At 35.3% G+C, this 23,067-nt stretch overlaps 3 protein-coding genes across 4 annotated transcripts in view; 1 reads left to right on the forward strand and 2 right to left on the reverse strand.

Annotated features, from left to right (window-relative positions):
• The window catches only part of LOC113111939 (protein bicaudal C homolog 1-like), a 61,642-nt gene extending 51,329 nt beyond the window's left edge, over positions 1 to 10,313 (reverse strand). Inside the window, exons 1-2 of the mRNA XM_026277208.1 lie at positions 9,964 to 10,313; positions 13 to 59 (exon numbers count right to left, since the gene is read on the reverse strand). Of these exons, the coding sequence (XP_026132993.1) occupies positions 13 to 59; positions 9,964 to 10,156 (240 nt within the window). The 5' untranslated portion in view covers positions 10,157 to 10,313. The remainder of the gene's footprint in view (positions 1 to 12; positions 60 to 9,963) is intronic.
• A 1,024-nt stretch (positions 10,314 to 11,337) lies between these two features.
• On the forward strand, positions 11,338 to 17,482 carry LOC113111940 (DNA-directed RNA polymerase III subunit RPC4-like). Of its 2 annotated transcripts, none has more exons than XM_026277209.1 (9): positions 11,338 to 11,434; positions 11,768 to 11,945; positions 12,171 to 12,217; positions 12,462 to 12,610; positions 13,554 to 13,678; positions 13,776 to 13,878; positions 13,985 to 14,250; positions 15,600 to 15,752; positions 16,811 to 17,482. In XM_026277209.1, the coding sequence occupies exons 2-9, from the start codon at positions 11,769 to 11,771 to the stop codon at positions 16,961 to 16,963; spliced, it is 1,173 nt and encodes a 390-aa protein (XP_026132994.1). In that variant the 5' UTR covers positions 11,338 to 11,434; position 11,768; the 3' UTR covers positions 16,964 to 17,482. The 2 variants fall into 2 exon arrangements, with proteins under 2 accessions (XP_026132994.1, XP_026132995.1); XM_026277210.1 differs by having other exon boundaries at positions 11,344 to 11,415.
• Positions 17,483 to 17,681: 199 nt separating this feature from the next.
• LOC113111943 (transcription factor A, mitochondrial-like) lies at positions 17,682 to 21,483 on the reverse strand. Its single transcript, XM_026277212.1, has 8 exons — positions 21,431 to 21,483; positions 21,243 to 21,342; positions 20,789 to 20,916; positions 20,644 to 20,714; positions 20,059 to 20,208; positions 19,822 to 19,917; positions 19,167 to 19,223; positions 17,682 to 18,108 (listed from the first exon to the last, which is right to left on the reverse strand). Exons 2-8 carry the CDS (start codon positions 21,326 to 21,328, stop codon positions 17,866 to 17,868), a joined length of 831 nt encoding a protein of 276 aa, XP_026132997.1. The 5' UTR covers positions 21,329 to 21,342; positions 21,431 to 21,483; the 3' UTR covers positions 17,682 to 17,865.
• Positions 21,484 to 23,067: the final 1,584 nt, after the last annotated feature.

Genomic DNA, 23,067 nt, shown 5'->3' on the forward strand with positions numbered 1-23,067 from the left:
GGTTTTCCTTACCTTTTGAAAGAAGTCCTCACCTCCGTTGACTCGCCCCTCCGTGGCAGCTGCGGAGAAGAATGGGACATTTCAGAAAAAGCGTAACATCAGGAATCACTTATGCTGGCATATTAACAAAATCAGCAATTCATATCAACACATTCTTCCACGTGGCCTTGGGTGGAAAAATGTCTGTGCAATTTAGGCAGGGCGCGGGTCATTTTCCTGTCCATTTGCAGCAAGTCGTCTCTGTAGAAAAATTTATGCATTCAACTTTTTAAAGGTTTATGCAGTATTGTAATACATTTTGTGATCCTACATTTAGAAGGTTTAAATGAAGTGTATCTTTTTAATGTAGACTGTGTGGTGCAGTGGGTACAGCTGTGGGCTGATTTGAACCCCATCTAGCGTAACTTAAAGTAACCCAGTTAATATTTCAATAATTTATTGTCACATTTGCATGTTCATGGTTTGCAAATGGTCACACGACACACAAGTGTTTAACATTTGAGTCCTTATTTTGATGTTTTAACTAGACTTGATATAAATATAAAAATTTAAATTTATATAATTTATATAATATATTTTAGATTTGATTTTTATTACAATCCGTTGTGCAGCCACTAGCCAGATTTATTTTAATTGTATATTCAGTTTAATTATTAGCTTATCATCAGCTGATTTGGGAAAGCCTATTGTAGATCAAGGGACTACCAACGGCAAGTGAATCAGATTCTCCACAAATCGACATGTACACTAAATTCACGGTTTTGCATAAAAGCATCTGTTAAATGTGAAAATGTAAACGTAACCCACATTAGACAAGTAAACTGACATGCGTGTTTGGTTTTCCAAGAACGTATGATTTAAATGAATCAATAAAATACAAAACCATGACTTGTTCAGCAAATTTGGATGTTGTTTAAAGACTTCAAAACCACAAAATACAGTTGTGGACAGATGTCTACAACTATTTTGGTTCAGATTTCTCCAGATCAGGAACGTGACCTAGACTTAGAGATGCAGGCATGGTCTTGTCGGGCCAAGCTTTAAAATGTGTGTCTGCTGTAATCCAGGCAAATGTGACATGTTTATTTATATCCAGTGAATTACAGGGAGAGTTTTTTTCAGAGCAGATTGACTAAAAATTGCTCAAACCACAGGCACCGGCTAAACTAGTCCTGCTTTACCGCTAAGACATGCTATCCAGTGGAGGAACCTCTGGAAGCCCTGAGAAAAAAAACTGAACTCTACAAATTAACTACGTTCAGAGAGAAAACAGAATTACTCATTTTTCTGTGATTGGCCAAGAAACAAACCCAAACATACTCTAATGGATTTATGAGACTGTGGAAAGACCTCGGGAAACTTTTCATAAACACCATAACCTTCTAAAAAAAAAAAAAAAATATGAACAGAATTTGACCATTTAACTCCATGTTGCTCAAAACATTTGATGTGTTGGCGCCATGTAACAATGACAAGGGTGGTCTGTTCTCTCACTGTTTGATATTGCACACAAAAACAACTCTGAAAACTATCTATAGCTTTCATTGCCATTTTATAACAGCAGTAAGCCACACAAGGCAGTGAGTTACTGTGATTTTACCACACATAATGGGTTTGTCCTCAGAAAGGTACATTTAGCGCATTTTTCATCATAACTACACTTGGGAGGTCAGGCTCTTCACGCCAACTTCTGTATAATAGCTTCAAAGACAGATATTTTTTTGTAGTTGACATGATTTTTACTTGGCACTTAGTGTCTTACTGCTTAGCGCAGCGTGCCAACATAAGCCAAAGCCTTATGGAACATAAGAATAAATCAACAAAATGCTCAGCTCTACAGATAAATGTCAAGACTTTGTCCGTCATCACATACAGTGAATATAAAAACATATCTATGAATTGTTGGCACAGGTAAAACATTCATTCTTTTCCAAGATGGGCTGTGTTCAGGGAACGCTTCCCCAAAAGCTTCAGTGGCCCAAATGTGTTCTTTGTGACTAGATTTCTTCCCTTCGGAGCAGAGTGCAAAGTTAAAGAACACAGCGCTGCCAACATCCTCTCATGCAAGGTTGGCGGTTAACCTCACTGTAAGCAAAGAAGGCCACCAGGTTACATACACCGTTATGAGAGCAGGCTTTTAGAAATGGGTTCGTGTTCTATAGAGAACATAATCTTCATGTAATATCTCACACCATTAAGGGAAAGCTAAACAGCACTCATCTTGGTTCATTTCCTCCACTTATGTCAGCTTATATTAGGATGTATTATGATACCTGACAATGCATCTAGAAACCAAATTATTCCAGTTTGTATTTAAAGGATGAATCTGAAATCGTAGAGATGCTCTAAGAAAAAAAAAAAAAAAAAAACTGCATGCACTGATATTATTAATGAGGCAATAATTATTTTAAAATTACAGCCAATGGCAGATAAATTAATGATTTTCATTTTCATAATCATTTTAAATACTTAGTAAGAATTTAGGAATCACAACACTGTACAGAATGAAAAAGATGACATTTTGGGGAAATCCTCATTTATAAAGATATTATAAATATATATAAATATATAATAAATGTAACAATAGGACAAATGCATCATTTAAAGAATCCCTATTATCTAATAAGTTTGTAAAATGTTATATATTCACTGAAAAAAGCAATGTTATGGATTATGGACACTTATTCTCCACATAAGCAATGTTCATTTATTATCATGTCAGTTTTCAGGAATGCTCATTAATTCAAATGAATGGGAATCCTAACAGACAGCTCCAGGTATAATATGCCTCCTTGCTAAACCTTAAGTAGTCTTAAGTAGATTCTGAAATAGAAAAATACTGTGGTTTAATTCTGCTCTGTCACAACTGTTAACATTATTACATGTTATTAGCACCCCTGATCTAAGGTAATGGAATCTTTATGGTCAAAGTTCAAGCCTGCAAAAACAAAGGTTATAAGTTCAATTACAGGTGGGAGTTACGCATGAACTGAGAATTAATGAGATCCCATTCAGTTCTTTAGGAATTCTGGCACTGGACACAAGTTTGCTTCAGAGGGACTCTATCTTTTATTTGTGCACTTTAAATTGCTTATGATGGAAAACCTATCTATTAAATATGTCATTACACTGGTTCAATGGACCTCTGCGGGAACAACGGCCTGTTGTTGCCTGGAAACCGCCAAACAATCGCACAGATGTGTGATGTTGCCAGGTCCAAGGCTCCGACTGGATTTGCTGACCTCATAACTGTTGGCTACAATATCATGATCTTTCAAACTGATGTCATGGAAATGTTGCATAATGCAAATAGCAGAATACTGATGGTCTTGATGGTTTTGCATGCATAAACAGTTGCAAGTTAAACGTATCACAAATTACACATTTTTTAAAGCTTCTAGACCATATTAAACCATGAGCACAGAGGTTTGTAACAATTAATGACGTACAATGACACATTAACAATGACCAATTGACACAAGTATATGTGTGCATGTATTGTCTATATATATATATATATATATATATATATATATATATATATATATATATATATATATATATATAATACATGCACACATATACTTTTTGTGACTTACTAAGGTAAAGTATTTTTGTTTTAAAATATAATTTTGTATTTCACAAAATGTTGTCTACCAAGTGAAAGTCAGTGTGGTGTAACCAACATAATGGAAGCCAATTTATTTTACTCTTCTAGAGTTTTCAGATATCTGGTGGAATAACTCCTCAAGATAATTTAACGTTAAAATATATTTGAAATAATACTTTGAAAATAAATAAAAATATGTATTAACATAAAAATACTTATGACTTTCAGTCAAGGTACAAGGAAAATACTGTTTATCACTTTTAATTGGTTGCACCATTTGACATTTTTAGAGTAATTGGACCTTATTTATGCTAAGCAGAAAATTTTAAGTAACTGAGCAAAAATTAGTTCTGCTCATGAAGAAAATGTTTTAAATCTAACCTATTACTGAAAATGAAATAAACATTTCCCCAAAAAAGTATAAAACCAACATGAATAGACTACAAAGATTACCCTTCCATGAACTTGGCAGGCGCATACTGACTTTTACAAGATTTTTCCTTTCATCAACTCGGATATCCTTTGTTTCTGACCCGTAAAGAGAGTTAACGGAAACCATTAAAAATGATAAACAAAGCTTGCTTCAGATTGTGGCACATTGTTCACATGCGAGTCAGTCTGGAAGAATGCACGCTTTCTCCAGATTATCTGTGGATGGAGGGTACATACCATCACCATAGCACTATCCACCAAAAGCTGGACTCAACAGTGTATTGAGAAACCATTATCGGCAGCTGCCTTTCTTGGCTCTGTTTGCCGGGATAAGGATCCATCAATAAGAGTGTGCAGTTTAAGAGCCTCCCATTTAAAACCAGACATACTGGGGGTAATCTGCTTTGGGGCTATATAATAAATAATTGTAAGTGTACATGTGAAAATTTTATGTTTACAATTTATCTACTTTCGAAATGAATGTTTTAGATCATTTAGAGTGTGTTCGACACTGGCACCTTAGTCCTAAACAGGCCGTGGTTTGTATGAAAAGATATTAATGTGGAAGCTGTCATGTGGACCCGGAAGCACACCGGAGTACCAAACCCGTGACTACCTGAAGGAGATGCTCTGAGTTCGGTTGTAGTGAAATGTGGAATGGTTCAAGTGAATGTGATAACAACTCGGACTCTGATGCACACTTGGTAAGACTCAGAAGGTAAAGTAATATGCACAGGCAATTTAGCTAATGATGACATCATTAGATCAACAAAACATTTGCCTTCACACACAGCATCAATCCAAACTTCTGAAAAAATCCAAAAGGTCCTGTTCAAACATGATCTCTCAATGGTAATTTACCAGTAAAGTCTGTATGTGTGAAAGGGGATATAGTCACAGTTGTAAACACACTGACTTTCTCCTTTCATGAGGGGGGTTTGCATCACAGCATCTTTGTTTAGTGATGGAACACTAAAGAATGTGGTACACACGCAAATCCTGTATTATTCAACCAATCAGATGACGACTTCAAAACTCCCAAAGTGTTCCTAGTTTTGTGTGCCAGTATTATATGTTCAGCCAACGGTCCGTGGGCGGGATGTCTGAGACTGAGACTAACTGATGGATATAACGAAGCCCCGTCCCTTTATTTTTTTTCTTTATGACAACCAGATTCACTTGGATGTATGTAAAATATAGATCTGTAACTTTAATGCATTAATGTTAAGTGGTATAATCATTACATTCAAAAACATTTTCAAAATATGCTCAGAGTCCCGTTTATTGATAACTTGCCACTTCAAAAACGGTCACACTGTCTTGTAGTTTTTTTTAAAGAATTTTAGCCTTTTCTACATTTTGGTAACACAATGACATTTTTACTTTGATGCTATATAAATTGCATTCAAATGTGAAAAATAGCACGAATAATAAAAACGACATGAATTTTAAAGTAGAGATTAAAACTATCTCCCACTGCATGTCTGAATGTAACCATACGGGATGTTTAATGTAACTTCTCTTCCATGCCATTGAACCCTGCAGTAAGCCTAAATGCTGCTTTTTGCCAATATCAGGGAAAAGCAGAAATACTGGAAAACAAAAATCATCCTATAACTTAAACCTTAAAGTGTGCACATTTTTAAGCACAATCTATGTATTAAAATTAAAATGCCAATGACATTATTCATTCTACTGAGAAACTCTTGGGTGGATTCTACAAAATTGTTTTAAATGAACTGAGAGATCCCCTAAACACGAACTAGGAAATGTAATTACTGATTACTTTTGTATATAATGTCAATGCCAATGCATAAAATATTTTTTGTCTACTCAACAAAACAGGCATGCCTATAAACAAAATGTGACCACATTTACAGGTTTGATTGCCTTGAAAAACAACCATTTGGTTTTCGACTCAGATGAGCTGAGTTAGTAGCTGTAGTGTAATGGCTCGTTCTTTTCCTTGTCATAACAAAGTCTCTGGTCCACGCCAGCATTTTTTAAAAACAGAGACTCTCCAACAGCTGCAGTGAATTATGTGTTATGAGCATTGGGACTCTTCCGCCCACCATCTCTCAAGGGTCTCTCAGACCCGAACAACACAAACCAGGATTTCCTGAATGGTCCCAATATACTTGATTCTACCACCTTTTACAGACTGATTTCCAGTCTTTTCAACGGTTATTGGCCTTTTGCATTGTATTAGGCTTGCTACGTGCCAGCTGAGTTTCTTTGTCTGTCAGACATGCTTAAAACTCCGTACCGCTATGAACGTAAAAATCAAGGCTACAAGCAATTGACCTCAGCAGTAGTTCTGGGGGAAAATGCCACGTTTACCCTCTGAAAGCTAAAGAGAACTGTGTTTCCCTAGGCCTCCATCCAGAGGACAGTTAGCCCCAAGCACATTCCTCATCGGACTCACTTCCTGTCTCTATACTTTCATCAAACAGACAACAAAAAGATGAACTTTTTAACCAGGCCTCAGCCAAGCACACGCACAAACATACCAGAACACAGCTAGCCAAAATACACTTAACACACATGCAGTTTCAGAATGTACTCTTTGTATTTCCATAAATAGAAGGCCACTTTAATGTCTCAGTTTACTAGGAATTTAGTAAGCAAGGATACATAGTAAATAAATGATAGTCCTAGTAAACAGAAGTCTTTAAAATGGGAAAAATAACTCTAAAGCCAAACCCAAAAGCTAATGTCTCGGAGAAACAGCTCACCTAAAATTCCCACATTATAAACATGCTATAAAAACTGAAGTGTTTTACAAAATCACTAGGCAGCAACAATATTATGTTTGGGCTCCCCAGAATGGATCAGTCCCATCTGTGATAAGAGTTATGCTTGTTAAACAAGGCATTTGATCCCTTCCTGTTTGGACTCTCAAAGTGCCCGAGTCTGACTGATCAAAGACGTTGACTCTGTGAGCTGTCATGTAAACTTGTTTGGGAATGTCTTTTGCAAGGGTACTTTTGTAAATCTCTTGCCAAAATTTTGGAAGAGAAACCGTTTCCATCTCATCTAAGACACGTAATGCAAAACAGTCTGAGCTTTGGAAATTTGGAAAAACCCAAAGTCCTTGATGTAGACTGGACAGAGAGAACTACTCCTTTATTGTGCAAACTCTATCTATAAAGTCAAGAAATTGTAATAATAAACAATCTCCAAAATACGCAGTCAGTGACTGCTAAACAGTTCTCTTGACCCATGAAGACGGCTTTCAGCGTCACCACTGCATTCCTACATTACAGCGTGAACAATTGGGTTGACTGCTCCCAACTCTGAATCCATCTTGATTGTTTCCATGAGTCTTTTTGCCATTTGGTCTCAGCGTAAATTAAGCAGGATGTTACAAGAATCAGCTAAAAAATCAGTTGCACTTTATTTTACTGTACGTGTACTTACATGTACTTATAGTATACTTACAGTGTATTTATCTAAGAAAGTTCTGGTAATACAAGGTAACTACATGGGGTAGTGTTAGGTTTTGGGGTAGGTTCAGGGCTAGTACCTAGTTATTACATACTTATTGCAAATACCATAATAAGTACATAGTATGTGCATGAGGAACAGGATTGTAAAATAAAGTGCTACCAAAAAATCTTATGTATAAAGAAGGTTCAGTTGTAGCTACTATTTATCTTTAACAATGACCAATTGATTTTTTGTAATTAAAATGCTGCTTATATGTAGGCAGCTCACTAGATCTTCAACAGAATGTATACTGTATTTCATTATATGGGTGCTGATCCTCAGGCACGGAAGCATGTATATCATTTTGACACCGGTGCAGTGAACATAAGATTAAACAGACACAGCTCACAATTCATCTTGGTCTCAACACATTCCTGCTCGACATAATCTACACAAATGTAAAAATTAATACACATCTGGGACAGAAAACAATTTCAGGCCTCCTCTGCGTGATTCATTACTGATTTTAGAGAATTCCATAATGACAGTGAGCCATTCCTCCAACATGAGCCAGCTAAAATAGTTATAAAATGAAATGATTTATAGTTGTTGCCATTCAAGAGGTATAATAACCCCCATAAAAGCAGTTTTGAATGCTGTTTAACGGTTGTCGTTATATCTGATGGACTAAGTACTTTTGGAGCGAACACCTGTGACATTAACATTTCAAACAAGACGGTCACCTGCAACTTTAAATATGTGAACATTGCTCTTATGATAAACAACGTTTAAGTCATTCTTTAAGAAAAACATTACAAACAACACTTAATCTTGTAAGAGCTGCCAATGAATTATGCATCCATTGACAAAATTGCACAATATGACATAATAGAATGTATAGTCAAAGAAAAACTTAAATATTTTTCCCTCTCAAAATAAAAGTGCTTTTTTTCTACTTATATGTATCATAGAATGGTTGGTTTGGATATGTGACACAAAGTCGTGTTTGTAATTCTAGTTTTACTGATACTGATATCAAACTGGGTAAAGCTGAATTCCTATCATTTCATTTGGAAAATATATCTCATAATTTAAACAAGCTTCTCTGTCTTGAATACTGTCTTCTAGGAAAATCCCAATCCTAATAGCATTCCTTCAGCAAGAAGATTGATCAAATACACTCTAAAACCAAGGAGATGCTGAATGACCTCAGCTGGAAGGATTGCTGTGGTGAACTGAACTTAGAGACTTTGTGACTGTAGGATGATGATGATGATGATGATGATTCCCTTTCTGAACTCGCTCAGAATCATGAAACAACATGGAAAGCATGACCCGACATGGACAAAGTATTACAGCAGAGAGCTTCAAAGCGTTTTACCATCCCTAAAGAGCCGGGAGAATGAGAAGTCCTTGTCGATTTTTATCAACTTCTTGATAAATTCACTAGTTGAAAAACTAAATTACAACAGATCAAAGGACAGGGAGGCATTTATGAATGATTTGTGCCTCTACTTTAAACCAATGCGACATTTTCTTTGCTCAGTCCTATTTTATTAAGTGAATCAAAAGCCAAAAACTCATTGTCCCAAAAGGAGATTGAGGAAAACACAACACTCAAGGCTAATGTCAAAAGCAGAAATGCGATAACACTGCCCTCTATTTGTTGAGCTGGTCACTACACACATACTCTGAAAGAATACAGCACATTTCTCTTCCTTACAACAAAACAAAATTGGGATTTTACACTAAATACCTGAATATCAGAACACCGAAATAAAACACACACACACACACACACACACACACGCACACACACACACACACACACACACACACACACACACACACATATATATATATATATATATATATATATATATATATATATATATATATATATATATATATATATATATATATATATATATATATATTATATTATATTCAATAATATTTTGGAATAAGTAGTTAGCCTATTTTCCAAGCGTATATAATAAAAAAGCAGAAAACTATAGCCTACAACCAATAATTTGAAAAATAAATCCTTAAATATGTTTAAATGACAGATAGTTATATCCATTTCCAAAATATACAAACTTTCTTTAAAACAGTTGGAAGCTATGCATGTAAACTGAACAATGGAGCCTCAACTACTTGCTTTTCTAAATCTTGAATTTCTAAATTCATATAATTTTAATTAGGGCCTACTATTTATTTAAACGAATGTCTGAAAACAAAAATGGCCATGGAATCACACAGGAGTTAAACAAAAGAAGAGTAACATAACTGGATCTGCAGATGCTGGAAGCAATGCATTAGATTTTACATCACAGTCACAGTGTCTGTTCATTTAAATAAAACAATGATTAACAGCAGTTGTGCATTTTGAGTAGTAAACTCTGACTACTTTACTTGCAGAGTGTTTGTTTGTTTCTTTCAAACTTTTTAAACTAAAAAATTGGTGATAGTTGTCATGGAAACAGTTTTACCTAATAGCATGATTTCCAGCTTTTTCCGGTCCACTCGAAACCTCTCCTCGGTCCACTCGGGGTCCGGAGGCGCCGTGGGTCCGCTGGAGTCATCCTCTGACACGGGCAGAGGGGAATCAGCGCTGCGCTCGCTGTTGGAGCCCGGGTCGGACTGCTGTAAGTATCCGCTTAAGGGTTCACACTGAGCGGCCATGACTTCACAGAGCACCGCTGACTCTCCGCAGCCGTCAGATCAGATCATTCCCGCGGAGAGCGAGCGCTAGTCATTGCGGCCACGGGCTCTGTGTGTGACTTACACTGACCGGAGGACTATAAAGTGAGGGCAGGCAGAAGCAGAGCGCCGCCCTTTGTTCAATATGAGCCGGGGGAAGGGTGGATGGAATGGGTCTGTCACAAAACTTATGGTGTCTTCTAAACACCATTTTTGGCCCGTTGGTTTTAGGAGTCAGCATATGATGCCCCCAAAAGGCCTGTGGTTTATGTCTAGGTAAGCAGCTCACGATCTGAGTTTTGAGACACGGCCATTGTATACAAATACAGAATACTTTATATATATATATATATATATATATATATATATATATATATATATATATATATATATATATATATATATATATATATATATATATATACAACTTTTTTTTTTTTTTTTTACATTTTAACGTTTTTATGTTAATATTTGGTTATCGTTATATTGTTTTATTTTATATATATACATATATAATAGATAATTCCTATAAGCTATTGTAGCCTAATACTGTTTTTTTCTTTCTTTCTTTTTCTTTTTTTTTTAAGTTGTACCATTGGAACGGAGAATTACTCAAGCATGATTTGATGCGTGGTGATTTCATAAAATGATTAATAACAAAGATTTCAATAACAAAACAATTAGTGTGTGTACACACTATTGTTTTAAATACTATATACTTTTATAATGAATTTCATTATAAACATATATAACCAATATAATATACATATATAATATAATATAACATTATAGTTTATTTCATACAGTATAGAATATAAATATTATATAATTATATAATATTAATTAACGTGATCAATTTACATTAGTATATAATATATGCTAACTGCATTTCGTTGCCTTGTACCTACATGTGCAGTGACAATAAAGTTGAATCTAATCTAATATAATATAATATAATATAATATAATATAATATAATATAATATAATATAATATAATTTGTTTAGTTATGATAAGTAACTGGCGCACTGGAATATTTTCTATGCACTTTACTGTCCATTGCAATAGTGTAAATTATGTTCACATGTTCATAGTTCTGCCTATAGTGTACATACACCTTTATATAATATAATATAAATTCTTCTGTGACTTTTTTGTAAATCCGGATCACGTGACCCATGATGCTTTTGCGAGGATGTAGCTGTCAGCTCAGCTGGAGGAATTTAACAGAAATAACTTAAGGTGTTTATACAAATTTCAAGTACGTACGATTTTTAATTTCAGTTTTATGTATTAAAGACAGTTGTATTACCATAATCATTCTACGCATTTCCAAATGCGATGGTGCAAACGGCATTTAACGGTAATAAAGTCTTTGTTTTGATAGCTTAGGTTGCTAACAAAATGGAGGCGCGCGCTTCTTGACTGAGCGCGCAGCAGCAGTTGTGTTTGAATGAGCGAGCGTCTGTTTTAACACGCATAACACTCTCCGAGGCTCGTTTTGCCGTTGTATAAGTCTGAGAAATAGCGTAAGATGCCCCAAACAAATCGATTAGAGTCGGTGTTCTCAGTTAGTGTTTCTGGGTTTGGACAGGATGTGTGAACATGGAGATGTGGATGGGGATGCAGAAGCGAGCTCATCTGACACTCTCAGAACTTCTTTTTCTCTGGGTAGAGCTCTCCCACCAGGCCGAATCTCACTGAATCCACCCCCACCAGGCAGACTGACCTCCCTGCGCTCCAGAGATCTGACCCTGGGTGGATACAAAAAGGTTGCACTTTCGTCAGTGGTTCAGTAACAAATGCTCTCAACTTTGTTTAAAACACCAAGATATTAAAAGTCAAGTCAGTATTTATTCATAATATATATAAGCTGAATGAATAAGCTTTCCATCAATTCATGGTTACACAGTAACTTTATCCAACTTTATATATACAGCTGTGCAATAATATAGTTAAGATTTTGCATATTCAATTTATTATTTTTCCCCCTACAGAAAACTTTTGTACCAAATATTCACTCTGTCCGCAAAACTAAAGATGAGTAAGTATTTTGTACCTCATCCTAAACACCACATTCACATTCCATTAACATTTTTAATTACAGATACAAACACATTTTTCTAATCAGCTCACTAATACATAATAAATAATTCAAATCCCTTTTGTCCTAAAGTATAAATACCGGAGATTAATTTCAGACTAACACATCATCGTCAGCTCTTATCTAAAAAAAAAAAGATACATAACTAGGTGGCTTTGTCATATATATCCCTTGTTTTCTGGAGGTTACAGAAGGAGACGCACACTGCACCAAAGAAAGAGAGAAGAGAGAGGGAAGACAGACAAAGAGAGAGACGGCGACGAGAAAAACCTCAGACCATTCAGTCTCACTCCATCTTTGAGCAGGGTCCAGCAGACACCTACAGGAAGCTAGGTAAAGCACATTTTTAAAGAATGTAGTGATTGGACATTATTATATTACCGGTATATTTAATATAGAAACCTAACATATTTTTCTTAAATATATACAGTACAGATTAAAAGTTTGGACACACCTTCTCATTCAAAGAGTTTTCTTTATTTTTTAATGACTATGAAAATTGTAGATTCACACTGAAGGCATCAAAACTATGAATTAACACATGTGGAATTATATATGGAATTATATACATAACAAAATAGTGTGAAACAACTGAAAATATGTCATATTGTAGGTTCTTCAAAGTAGCCACCTTTTGCTTTGATTACTGCTTTGTACACTCTTGGCTTCTCTTGATGAGCTTCAAGAGGTAGTCACCTGAAATGGTCTTCAACAGTCTTGAAGGAGTTCCCCGAGAGATGCTTAGCACTTGTTGGCTCTTTTGCCTTCTGTCTGCGGTCCAGCTCACCCCAAAACCATCTGGATTGGGTTCAGGTCCGGTGACTGTGGAGGACAGGTCATCTGGCGCAGCACCCCATCACTCTCCTTCTTGGTCAAATAGCCCTTGATGCCTTCAGTGTGACTCTACAATTACATAGTCACGAAAATAAAGAAAACTCTTTGAATGAGAAGGTGTGTCCAAACTTTTGGTCTGTACTGTACATGCATGTATTTGTATTTATATTTACATAATAAATATACTCAGTATGCACACATATATTATGTAAACAAAAACTTTTTTGTATGCGATTAATCACGATTAATAGTTTCATAGCACTAATTTTTATATCCAACTAGAGTACAATATCACCCAGCATGAAGATATGTGTATTGTAAAAAGTGCTAAAAATATAAATAAATTTGCACTTACTGCTGACTCATGGGGGTACAATAAATATGAAATATCAAATCAAATTTCAACAAGTCAACATTCGTGGGTGTGTTTTTGATCTCGCAGGTCATTGGAGCGGTTCTAACCTGAGTGATTGTGATCCTGCCCTCGTCACAAAATGCATTAAAAGGGAAAAGAAAAACGCAGAGGATGATGATAATGAAATTTTACAAAAACTCCAACGAGATGATGTACGCCTCAGTGACCCTTTATCATTTGACAAATTGCATGAAGTCTTGAAAGTTAATCAGAAGGATTTTAATGCTTTTTCCTGGTTTAATTGAGCAGTTTTTGGATGACCCTGGATTAAAAAATGATCCCAAGCAAAGACCAATCATACTCCCACTCTATCAGTCATGCAACTTCCTGTCAACAGATGCAGCTAGTTCATGTAAGTTACAGTTTATGCTAACAGTAATTTTTATTTAGCTTGTTTTGCTGCTAGTTTTTTTCTGTTTACATTAAACAAGTAACTGAATCAAAGGCATTTTTTGCAGTTAAAGAAGATACAGCATCTGATAATGCACTTAAATCAGCCAAAGCAGAGCAGAAATACCCTGTGCCAGTGAGGCACATGTCTGCATGTCCGCAGCAACCAACGGTTGGAGAACTGTTCCAACAGCTGAGTGTTTCGGATAAGGAAGAACTACTGTTTATTCAACTTCCTGATATCTTACCTGGTCAACCTAAAACCTCGAGCCCAGAGAAACCCAGAAAGGAAGGCAAGACCCAAGATAAGCGCTCTTCACAAATGAAAGCTCTGGTGAGTTTATATTCCATACAATGCCTTAAAGATATCATATATTTACTGTATTGTTGTATACATAATTTTGTGAGAACATGAGAACATTTTTAGCCAAAAAAAAAAACTACAGCGGCGTTTTGAGGACTGAAAACGCATATTTCTGAAAACGGGAGTTCAAAGTGCAAGTTTTTGAAGATGCTAGTGCCACCGTTATCATTTCCGTGTAAATACCCAATACAGAAATCTTTGAAAATGTTTACGTCATGTGTGTGCGTACTAGTACATGTTAGGTATGTAGACATGCACAGTACATGTCGATTTTAAAAAGCCAAGCACGAACAAACATACACCACAATGGGGGAGTACATGGTACTGTTGTTGCTGCTCAAGAGTTTGCTAACGCTTCTTCAGCAAAGTGTGGATTTAATTCACCAATATTACAACCAACAACGGAGACGCATCATATTTAACATATAATCGTCATTTCCTTACAGGTATTGTTTACTAATAAGTTGACAGTCCCAGCTACTGGCCTGGAATACGCAATACAGCATTTTTGGCAGTATCGCAGATTTGTGTAAACGCAAATCATTTCAAAAACATTGTCTATACGTAAAACTTTTTAAAAACGCAAGGGTACAATTTTTCTGTGTTTAATACATCATTGTCATGTTAACGTAGCATAAAGGTCTTTGCACATTGAGTCCGAAATTTCTGTCTGAAATTTTAGCATGTTGAAAAATAAATGCGACCTCACTTTGTGTCAATCATGTTCACATACTGCCTCCAAAACTTTCATCCGTCATAAAACAATTCGGATAAGATTAGATTTTCTGCGTTTTTGCATTCGTAGTATGCATTTTGATAGGAAAGGATGATGAATACAGAAAAACGGAAAAACCAAAGCAAAAATTTCTGACTCTGTGTGCAAAGACCTTAAGTCCGAAATTTTCGTATGTGTTTTTTCGTATTCATCATCCTTTCCTATCAAAATGCTTAGATGCGAAAATGCAACATGAACCTTATTTCTTTTTTTAGTGGACGAAAGTTTTGGAGGTAGTGTGTAAACTTAAGACACAACATGAGGATGTTTTCATTTTTTTTTTACTTGCAAAAATTTCAAACTTTGTGTGCAAAGACCTTTATTGTGAATATTGAACTTTTTTTTCTGCTGTAAATTACACAAGTTGTTTTTGCTGCTGAATTTTATAATATGATTTTATAGTACTCTTAATTATGAAGATCAAGTAGTTTATTTCCTCATGAAATGAGCATTTGAAAGCCAACCACATATGTTTATAAACATTTCATATCATCTACAGTACCCTCTTTAAGGATTTTAATGCTGTTGTGATATCATTCTTCAGGATCAGCCTGATAAAGCCCCTGTACCTGTGCTGTCAGACTTCTCAGAGGGTCTGATTGGAAAACTGCAGATTAGAAAATCTGGTAAAGTTCAGCTGGTCATGGGAAATGTTACATTAGATGTCTCAGAGGGAGCGGCCTTCTCTTTCCTACAGGTGAGTTAACACATTGACCTTTTTAATAGATGCAGTGTAGCAAAATTAAAAATAAAAGTATCAGTTGTGCAAACATAATAATAAACAGACACAAACAAAAATATCTGTATGACAAGTTTATATTACTACAATAAATCATAATGGAAAGTCAAATCATAATGCAAGAATATGCAAATATTATTTTATTCTTCTCATCAGCTTTCATCTAGTTTCAGTATGTTTATAACAGATTATTTGATTGCTATTCTTTTTTTCTCTCCTTTTTTCAACTTTAACATATGATAGAATAGATGACAACTGGGCCTGTCAATCTCCAAAATGTCAAAAAGTACATATCTTAAAGGTTGTCATACAACTATATAACACAAGTGGTCATATGGATCACTTTTATGATGCTTTTTTTCAGCCTTTTTAAACAATGTAATTATACAATCCTTTTGTGTTCCATGGAAGAAATTAAGTAAGAGGGATTTGGGCTTTATGGTAGCATTCTGGTAAGATATTTTAGCAGAGCCCAATATTAAGGTCAACTGGATTTGTTTTATTTATCATTAAGTAATTGTTCACAAAAAAATTGAAAATTTGTTGAAAATGTACACACCATCAGGTCATCCAGAATAACAGATTTGAGGAGATTTAGCATTACATCATTTGCTTACCAGTCTCTGCAATGAATGGGTGCCATCAGATTGAGTCCAAAAAGCTGATAAAAACATCACAATAATCCACAAGCAATTCACACCACTCCAGTTAATCAGTTATTTTGTTATATTTAAATCATTTTTTATTTTGGCCAGAAGTGACAGTTAAAAAAGCAGCTTTTCCGCTTTACAAGACATTAATTGATGGACTGGAGTCTTGTTGATTATGATTATATTGTGATATTTTTATCAGCGGTTTGGATTGACTGCGTTTTGACGGCACCCATTCACTGCAGAGGATCCAAGTGACGTAATGCTACATTTTTCAAAATCTATTCTGATGAAGAAACAAATGGACTGTGCATCTCATTTACAAGAAGTGTGTTTCATGAAATATAATCATTTTTGTATCTGCAGCAACTAGTCTGTGTGCGGATGTCGGAGGGCCTGACCGGCGACATGACTGTGCTTGGAAACATCACACACAAACTGGTGTGTTCACCTGATTTTGAGACTTTGCTGCAAGAAGCCAAACTGCCATCTGATCCCAGATCGGCTTCAAAGTCCTGATTTTACCCCACTCTTTAAAACTATATTGTAAATAACCGATTTTAAATGTAAAAAAAATTGAGGTTTCATGTTCTGAGTTGAAAATTGCATTATAAGATAGTATTCATCTTAAACCTTTGAATGTAAAAAAGCCTTTTGATTTGTATTTAAAGGGATAGTTCACCTAAACATGAAAATGGTCATTTACTCACTTTTCATGTTATAAGAGAGAAATTTTGAAAAATATTCAAGACATTTTCCCTCCATATAATTATATGTACATTTGCCCATTTGGAGATTATGGAAAAGAGCAGCTCAGACATTCTTTAAAATATCTGAATCTGTTTTATACAGGATCAAGAAAGTCATACAGGTTTGATGTGTGAGTGAGGTCAAGTAAATGACTAATTTTTCATTTTGGGATGTACAATATCTCTAACCTTAGCACACTTATGAAATGTTAAATGTTTTGATGAAGTTGTGTAGCATTCTTTTGTAAATAGCTCCTGTTGCTTTTATAGAAAATCTTAATGTTTATTTTTTAAGTAAAGTCATTATACAAAACATGGCATCCTCTTGCATGATACACAAACTCATTCTAAGAAGCAAATGGAAACTGATGTCAGTCTTACGTTTCATAGCCAGCCAAGAAACACTGAGTTCTTGAGTAGCTTAAAAGCAATTCAAGTACTATAAAAAGTAATCCGGATCTAAACTATAGTTTACATGATACAGAGAGTAGATGAAACCAGCAAAAAGGGATTTATTGAAAAGATGAGACATCATGAAGGACTCTTCACAGTTGTAAAGCCTTCATGCTTTGCGCACTATAAATGCAGCTATAGTAACAGAAAGCACAGGCTTTTTGAGGACGGTACTAGCCTTTGTACAACACACTCTGTCTAACAGTCACATAGATCGATTCACTTCTTGGTGCTCTTCACAGTCTTTTTCACTGCTGTTCCAGTCTTCTTTTTTGGTGCTTTTGCCTTTACCACTGTTACTTTGGATTTCTTCTTTATGCCATTAGTGGTTTTGGCTTTGATGGCTCTCCTCTCCTTTCTCCGAACAAGGTCTTCCCTTCCAATCTCTATCATGTGCTCCTCCCACGATTTGATTTCATTCTTGTAACGGACTCGGTCGTCCTCTGCCAGCTGAATGTACATCTGAAAATAAAGAAGAGACATAAGTCAGATAATGGATCCGCTGCAAAACATAGCAATCTTTCAATTGCTTTATAATGTTGTATTGTTTTATATTTATAAGCTAACGGAGTAGAAATTCCCCAGTAGCGGTGTTCGGCCACACACAAATGGCATTACTTGACAAACACCAAAAGGCTTGTTTGCTCAGTTTATTAAATCATGTCCATCTCGTAGCGATTGTTTTTTAATCAAAATTGAGGGAATTAATTAGTATAGGAACAATTAAATTAATGTAGTCGCTACCCTAATAAATATATATTTGTCTGCATGCCGTGCAGTGCTCTGTATGTCACACATCTTGTTCTACGATTAAGTGAGTTTGTCAATGTACTTTTTTTATTGCTGTTGTTTTTCATTTAGAATAATAATGAACCCACCATTTTCAAGCATTCATTTTGTTGAAAGAAAGGGAAAGATGTTAAGAGCTACTGCTAAAGGTGCATTATATAAGTTTTTGACTCCACTGAAGCATAAAAATACCATATGATGTTTCCAGATATTTAAGAAATGCTAGAAAAGTTAACATAGTCGTTTATCTGGAAAACAATGCTTCAGTCAGTTCTTCTCCTTTGAAAATGTGCGTTCCAGGCCGGAATGTCGTTCTCTTATTTGCTTTGTGAAACCCACCCACTGCCAGTTTACCCAAATGTATTTCAGCACCACGGGTTGCCAGTTGGTGGAAAATGTCAATCTGGAAACCTGCGTGTGTGTGTGTCAAGTCTGAGGAGGGGTCAGGTGAAAAAAACCCTCTCCAATATTTTGAATTTGGACTGCAACACCTAGTTCAACCACTCGGTGTCGATCCTACATACAGTTCCTTTTAAATCCTGTGATGCAATCCTAAACATCACTAACCTAATATGTCCTCACCATGGCATAACTAATTGTAAGTGTTATTTATGATTCACAGAGATAATACTTGTGGTGTTTTGAAATCAGCAGAAGACAGCAGGCAGCTCACAGGATGATGGAACAGAGCCGTAGTGTGAGTTACGTTTGATGCTCAAGGAAAAACTCACTTGTTTCTGTGTTTTACTGAAACGCTCCCAGTCGTCTCTCAGAGACTTCATCTTTGTCTGGAAAAAAATTAAAATTACATTCAACCAACTGTTTGCAACCAATAAATATAGTGTTAAATACTTCAATTGCATATTACACAAATGTTTTTAAGTTTTAATGGTCTGTAGTACCTTTGGTTAAACTGTGAATTTCAAATACATTATTTGAAAAGATATTTATGTTACAAAAGGTTCAATAAACAGAAGAAATGCAGTTATTCTGAACTTTCTATTCATCAAAGAATCTTGAAAAAAGTACCAAGGTTTCACAAGAAAACAAAGCAGTTAGAAAATGTTTCTTCAGTAGCAAATCAGAATAAATTCTCAAGGATCATGTAAGACTGAAAAACTGGAGAAATGATGCAGAGAATTCCCCTTTGCCTTCACAGGAATAAATTACATTCAAAATACATTAACACTTTTTCAATTGTAATAATGTTATGTGTAATAATGTGATGTTATTAAACAAATACAGCCCTGATGAGGATAAGAGACTAATTTTCTTACTGACCCCTCGTTTTTTAAGTTAGCAGAGTTAACTAGATTTAAGATGCAGAAATGTTTGCATACTGTATAAAACCTGAACCTTGAAAATGTAGAAGTAGTCCATTTTCACCTGCATATTAGTTCCTTTCGCCTCCTCAAAGTGCTCTGACATGAAGATATTGAAGGCGCTCCTGGGACGTTTCGGTTTGCCAAGACTGTTCAGCTCCTACAAGTGAAGTACAATGTTCCTTTACTATAAAGGTAATTAAAATACTTCATTTCTGAAGAAGAAATTTATATTTAGTCAGTGTTAAGTGTCTCATTGGTGGGTCAGTGTAGTACTTACTTAATGGAAGGCAAAACTCACCTTCTTTCTCCTAAGTGCTTTTCTTTTGGCTACTTTTTGTCGTTTTTCTACTGCAAGAGCAGCAGTTTGTGCAGGAGTCAGTTGGGCTTTGTATTTCTCCAGAGCAAGCTTATATTGCTCCCTGGATGCTGAAGATGCATCCTGAAATGGCTGCACAAGTGATATAGCTCAAATTAGTGGATGACTGAGGAATTATTAAATGGCCAATGTCAATAACAATAACTAAAGAGCAGGGTGGCCCATATAACAGTGAAGGAGCAGATCATCCAAAAATAAAATGTAAAATGTAAATATATCATTAAAAACTTTATGTAAAATGTACATCACTGTACACAACGATATACAAGTGTATTTCTGTACATAATATATACAATCACATTTAAATAACTAGATCTGTCAAATCTGTCAAAACACAGCCCTAGATAAAAAAAATCCCTATAAATATTGATTGGTGTTTTTTTTTTTTTTTTTTTTTTTTTTATCTACAGCAAACTTAAACTGTTCCCTGGATGCATGTATATGTACAACATTTACTCAAAACACACTAAACATATGAACACACACATACTTGAAGCAAGAACTTACCTGCTTCTGTTCAGGAGTCAGAACTTTCCACTGCTGTGCTAACTTTCGGACAATATCCACATTTTTGACTCCTGAACAAAACAAATTGTTCGTTATCTTGTTTCAAAACAAACCAGAAATGGAAGCGGAAGACTGAAGCGGATACCTGGATTTTGGCTGCTGATGGTGGGATGCATCTCTTTCACATACCTCATGTATGCGGTCAGGGGTCTTTTGGGTGGACCCCCAGTTGTGGTGCTAAAACTCTTTAACACTGGAGCTACACATGAACACCTACAATTGCAAATAACTGTCACTGTACAAAAATTGTCATGGATGTTATGGACTAATTATTCGTAAAAACAAGTTAAAAAAAAAAAAGAAAACATTTTTTTTACACCTTACAAAAAAAGTTACATTATAACTTTAGCAATTGAGCTAGTGCAGCTTTGTCATATATACAAAACGTTAGTGTGTTTTCAGATGTGAAAATATGAACGTATAGCTGTCTCTATTGTAGTTGCATTTAAAGATGTTGTTAAAATAAAATGCATTAGATATGATATATTAACTAATAAACCAGTCATGCATCAATAACCTTAAACTTGAAGCATGCTCACCTCACAACAGATGCACTCGAGAACAAACCCAAAGACTTTACCAAAAGATTAGCACCGACTGACATCAAACTGAACGGAGCCATCATACACGGACTGTGATCTTCCCAATAAAATGAGGCAAATATTTAATATGCACGGTGAGAACAAGACCTTGAAATGAATGTTATGGTTGTGAATTACAGTTCCACCTCCTCCGGTAAAGGCGCCATTCCATCTGCCATCCAAGCGAAGTGCATTATGGGAGAATTATTCGTTTAAAATTACACAAAAGTACATGTACTTAAATAACATTTGAGGAATAGCAACATTTACCTATTTATTTATAGTAGTTTATTATTTTTGCGGGAAAGCTTGTACATAAACGCTTTAACCCTTTGAAGCCTGACATATATAAAATAAAAGTGCCAAAATATGCTGCTGCTGTTATTTAGGTGGCCAGAAAGTAAGTAATCTTGATAGATCAATGATTATTTTTTAACAAAATTAGGCTATTTACATAAAAAGCATAAACATATCAGTTGCATATAGTTGTAATATAATTAAATCCATTGTTTATAATGCAATGGTGATTGAGAGATGTACAAACAAACATTCATCGAAAGCCAGATGTGTCATATTTGATACTTGCATTTTAATAAGATTTCTCTTCATAAAAAAAGCAGATATATAATAAAGTTAATTTAAGTTGCTTCAGTCCAGCAATGAAACTAAAATATTATTAACAGTATGAAAGTTATTCTTACATTAACACTTATAATAAAGATTTAACATAAAAAATAACTAAATAAACGTTAAACCACTGTGGAACGCAACTGGTTATTTAAAAGCTTATTAACTTTTACACTGACATTTACATTTAGTCATTTTGCAGACGCTTGTAGACTTACAATTGGGGAATACATGAAGCGATTCTTCTTAAAGACACAAACAGACACAGGAAGTGCGTGTAATACCAAGTTTTCAACATTGTTCAAATAAGTCCAAGCAAGAAAGAGAAGCAATAAATAAAGAGAAATACTTTTTTTTTTATGATATCAAGTACCTTCGAAAGAGATTAGTTTTCAGCTATAGCTTGAAAATTGTAAGGGATTTCACATTCCGGATGGGGTGGGAGTATCATTCCACCAGCCAGGAATAGTGAATGAGAATGTTCTGGAAAGTGATTTTGAGCAGACAGACACAGGAAGTGCTTGTAATAACAAGTTGCAGGCATTTGTTCAAATAAGTACAAGTTAGAAAGGGAAGGGATAAATAAAGAGAAAGACAAAGTTTATTTTTTTATATTATTATAATATTTATTATTTTTTTAGGACGAAGTCAAGTAGTGACTTATAAGAAAAAGATGAGTTTTTTTTTTTTTTTTTAGCTGTCGCTTGAAAATTGTCAGGGATTCAGCATTCCAGATAGGGGTGGAAAGATCATTCCACCAGCCAGGAATGGTGAACGAGAATGTTCTGGAAAGTGATTTTGAGCCTCTATGTGATTGCACCACGAGGCATTGCTCATTAGCGGATCTCAGAGTTCTGGAGGGGATGTAGATTCATAGTAGTGTGTTGAAGTAGGAGGGGGCTGAGCCTGAGGATGTTCTATACGCAAGCATCAATGTCTTGAACTTGATGCGAGCTGCAACCGGTAGCCAGTGCAAGGAGATAAAGAGAGGTGTAACATGGGCACTTTTGGGCTTGTTGAAGACCAGTCGTGCCACTGCATTCTGAATAATTTGTAGAGGTTTGATTGTGCTTGATGGAAGTCCAGCCAGAAGAGTATTGCAGTAGTCCAGCCCAGAAATGACAAGGGCCTGTACAAGAAGTTTTGCAGCATGCTT

Source organism: Carassius auratus, chromosome 12 (genome assembly GCF_003368295.1).
Source record: "Carassius auratus strain Wakin chromosome 12, ASM336829v1, whole genome shotgun sequence".
In the NCBI taxonomy this organism is placed as follows: domain Eukaryota; kingdom Metazoa; phylum Chordata; class Actinopteri; order Cypriniformes; family Cyprinidae; genus Carassius; species Carassius auratus.

Excerpts from the sequence above, each read along its gene's own strand:
- LOC113111940 (XM_026277209.1), top strand. The coding sequence starts at position 11,769 with ATGTGTGAACATGGAGATGTGGATGGGGATGCAGAAGCGAGCTCATCT. Across the intron at positions 12,218-12,461 it reads GTCCGCAAAACTAAAGATGA|GTTACAGAAGGAGACGCACA; the intron begins GTAAGTATTTTG and ends TGTTTTCTGGAG. Across the intron at positions 13,879-13,984 it reads AACAGATGCAGCTAGTTCAT|TTAAAGAAGATACAGCATCT; the intron begins GTAAGTTACAGT and ends CATTTTTTGCAG.
- LOC113111943 (XM_026277212.1), bottom strand. The coding sequence starts at position 21,328 with ATGATGGCTCCGTTCAGTTTGATGTCAGTCGGTGCTAATCTTTTGGTA. Across the intron at positions 20,209-20,643 it reads TGACTCCTGAACAGAAGCAG|CCATTTCAGGATGCATCTTC; the intron begins GTAAGTTCTTGC and ends TCACTTGTGCAG. Across the intron at positions 18,109-19,166 it reads TCAGTAAAACACAGAAACAA|ATGTACATTCAGCTGGCAGA; the intron begins GTGAGTTTTTCC and ends CTTTATTTTCAG.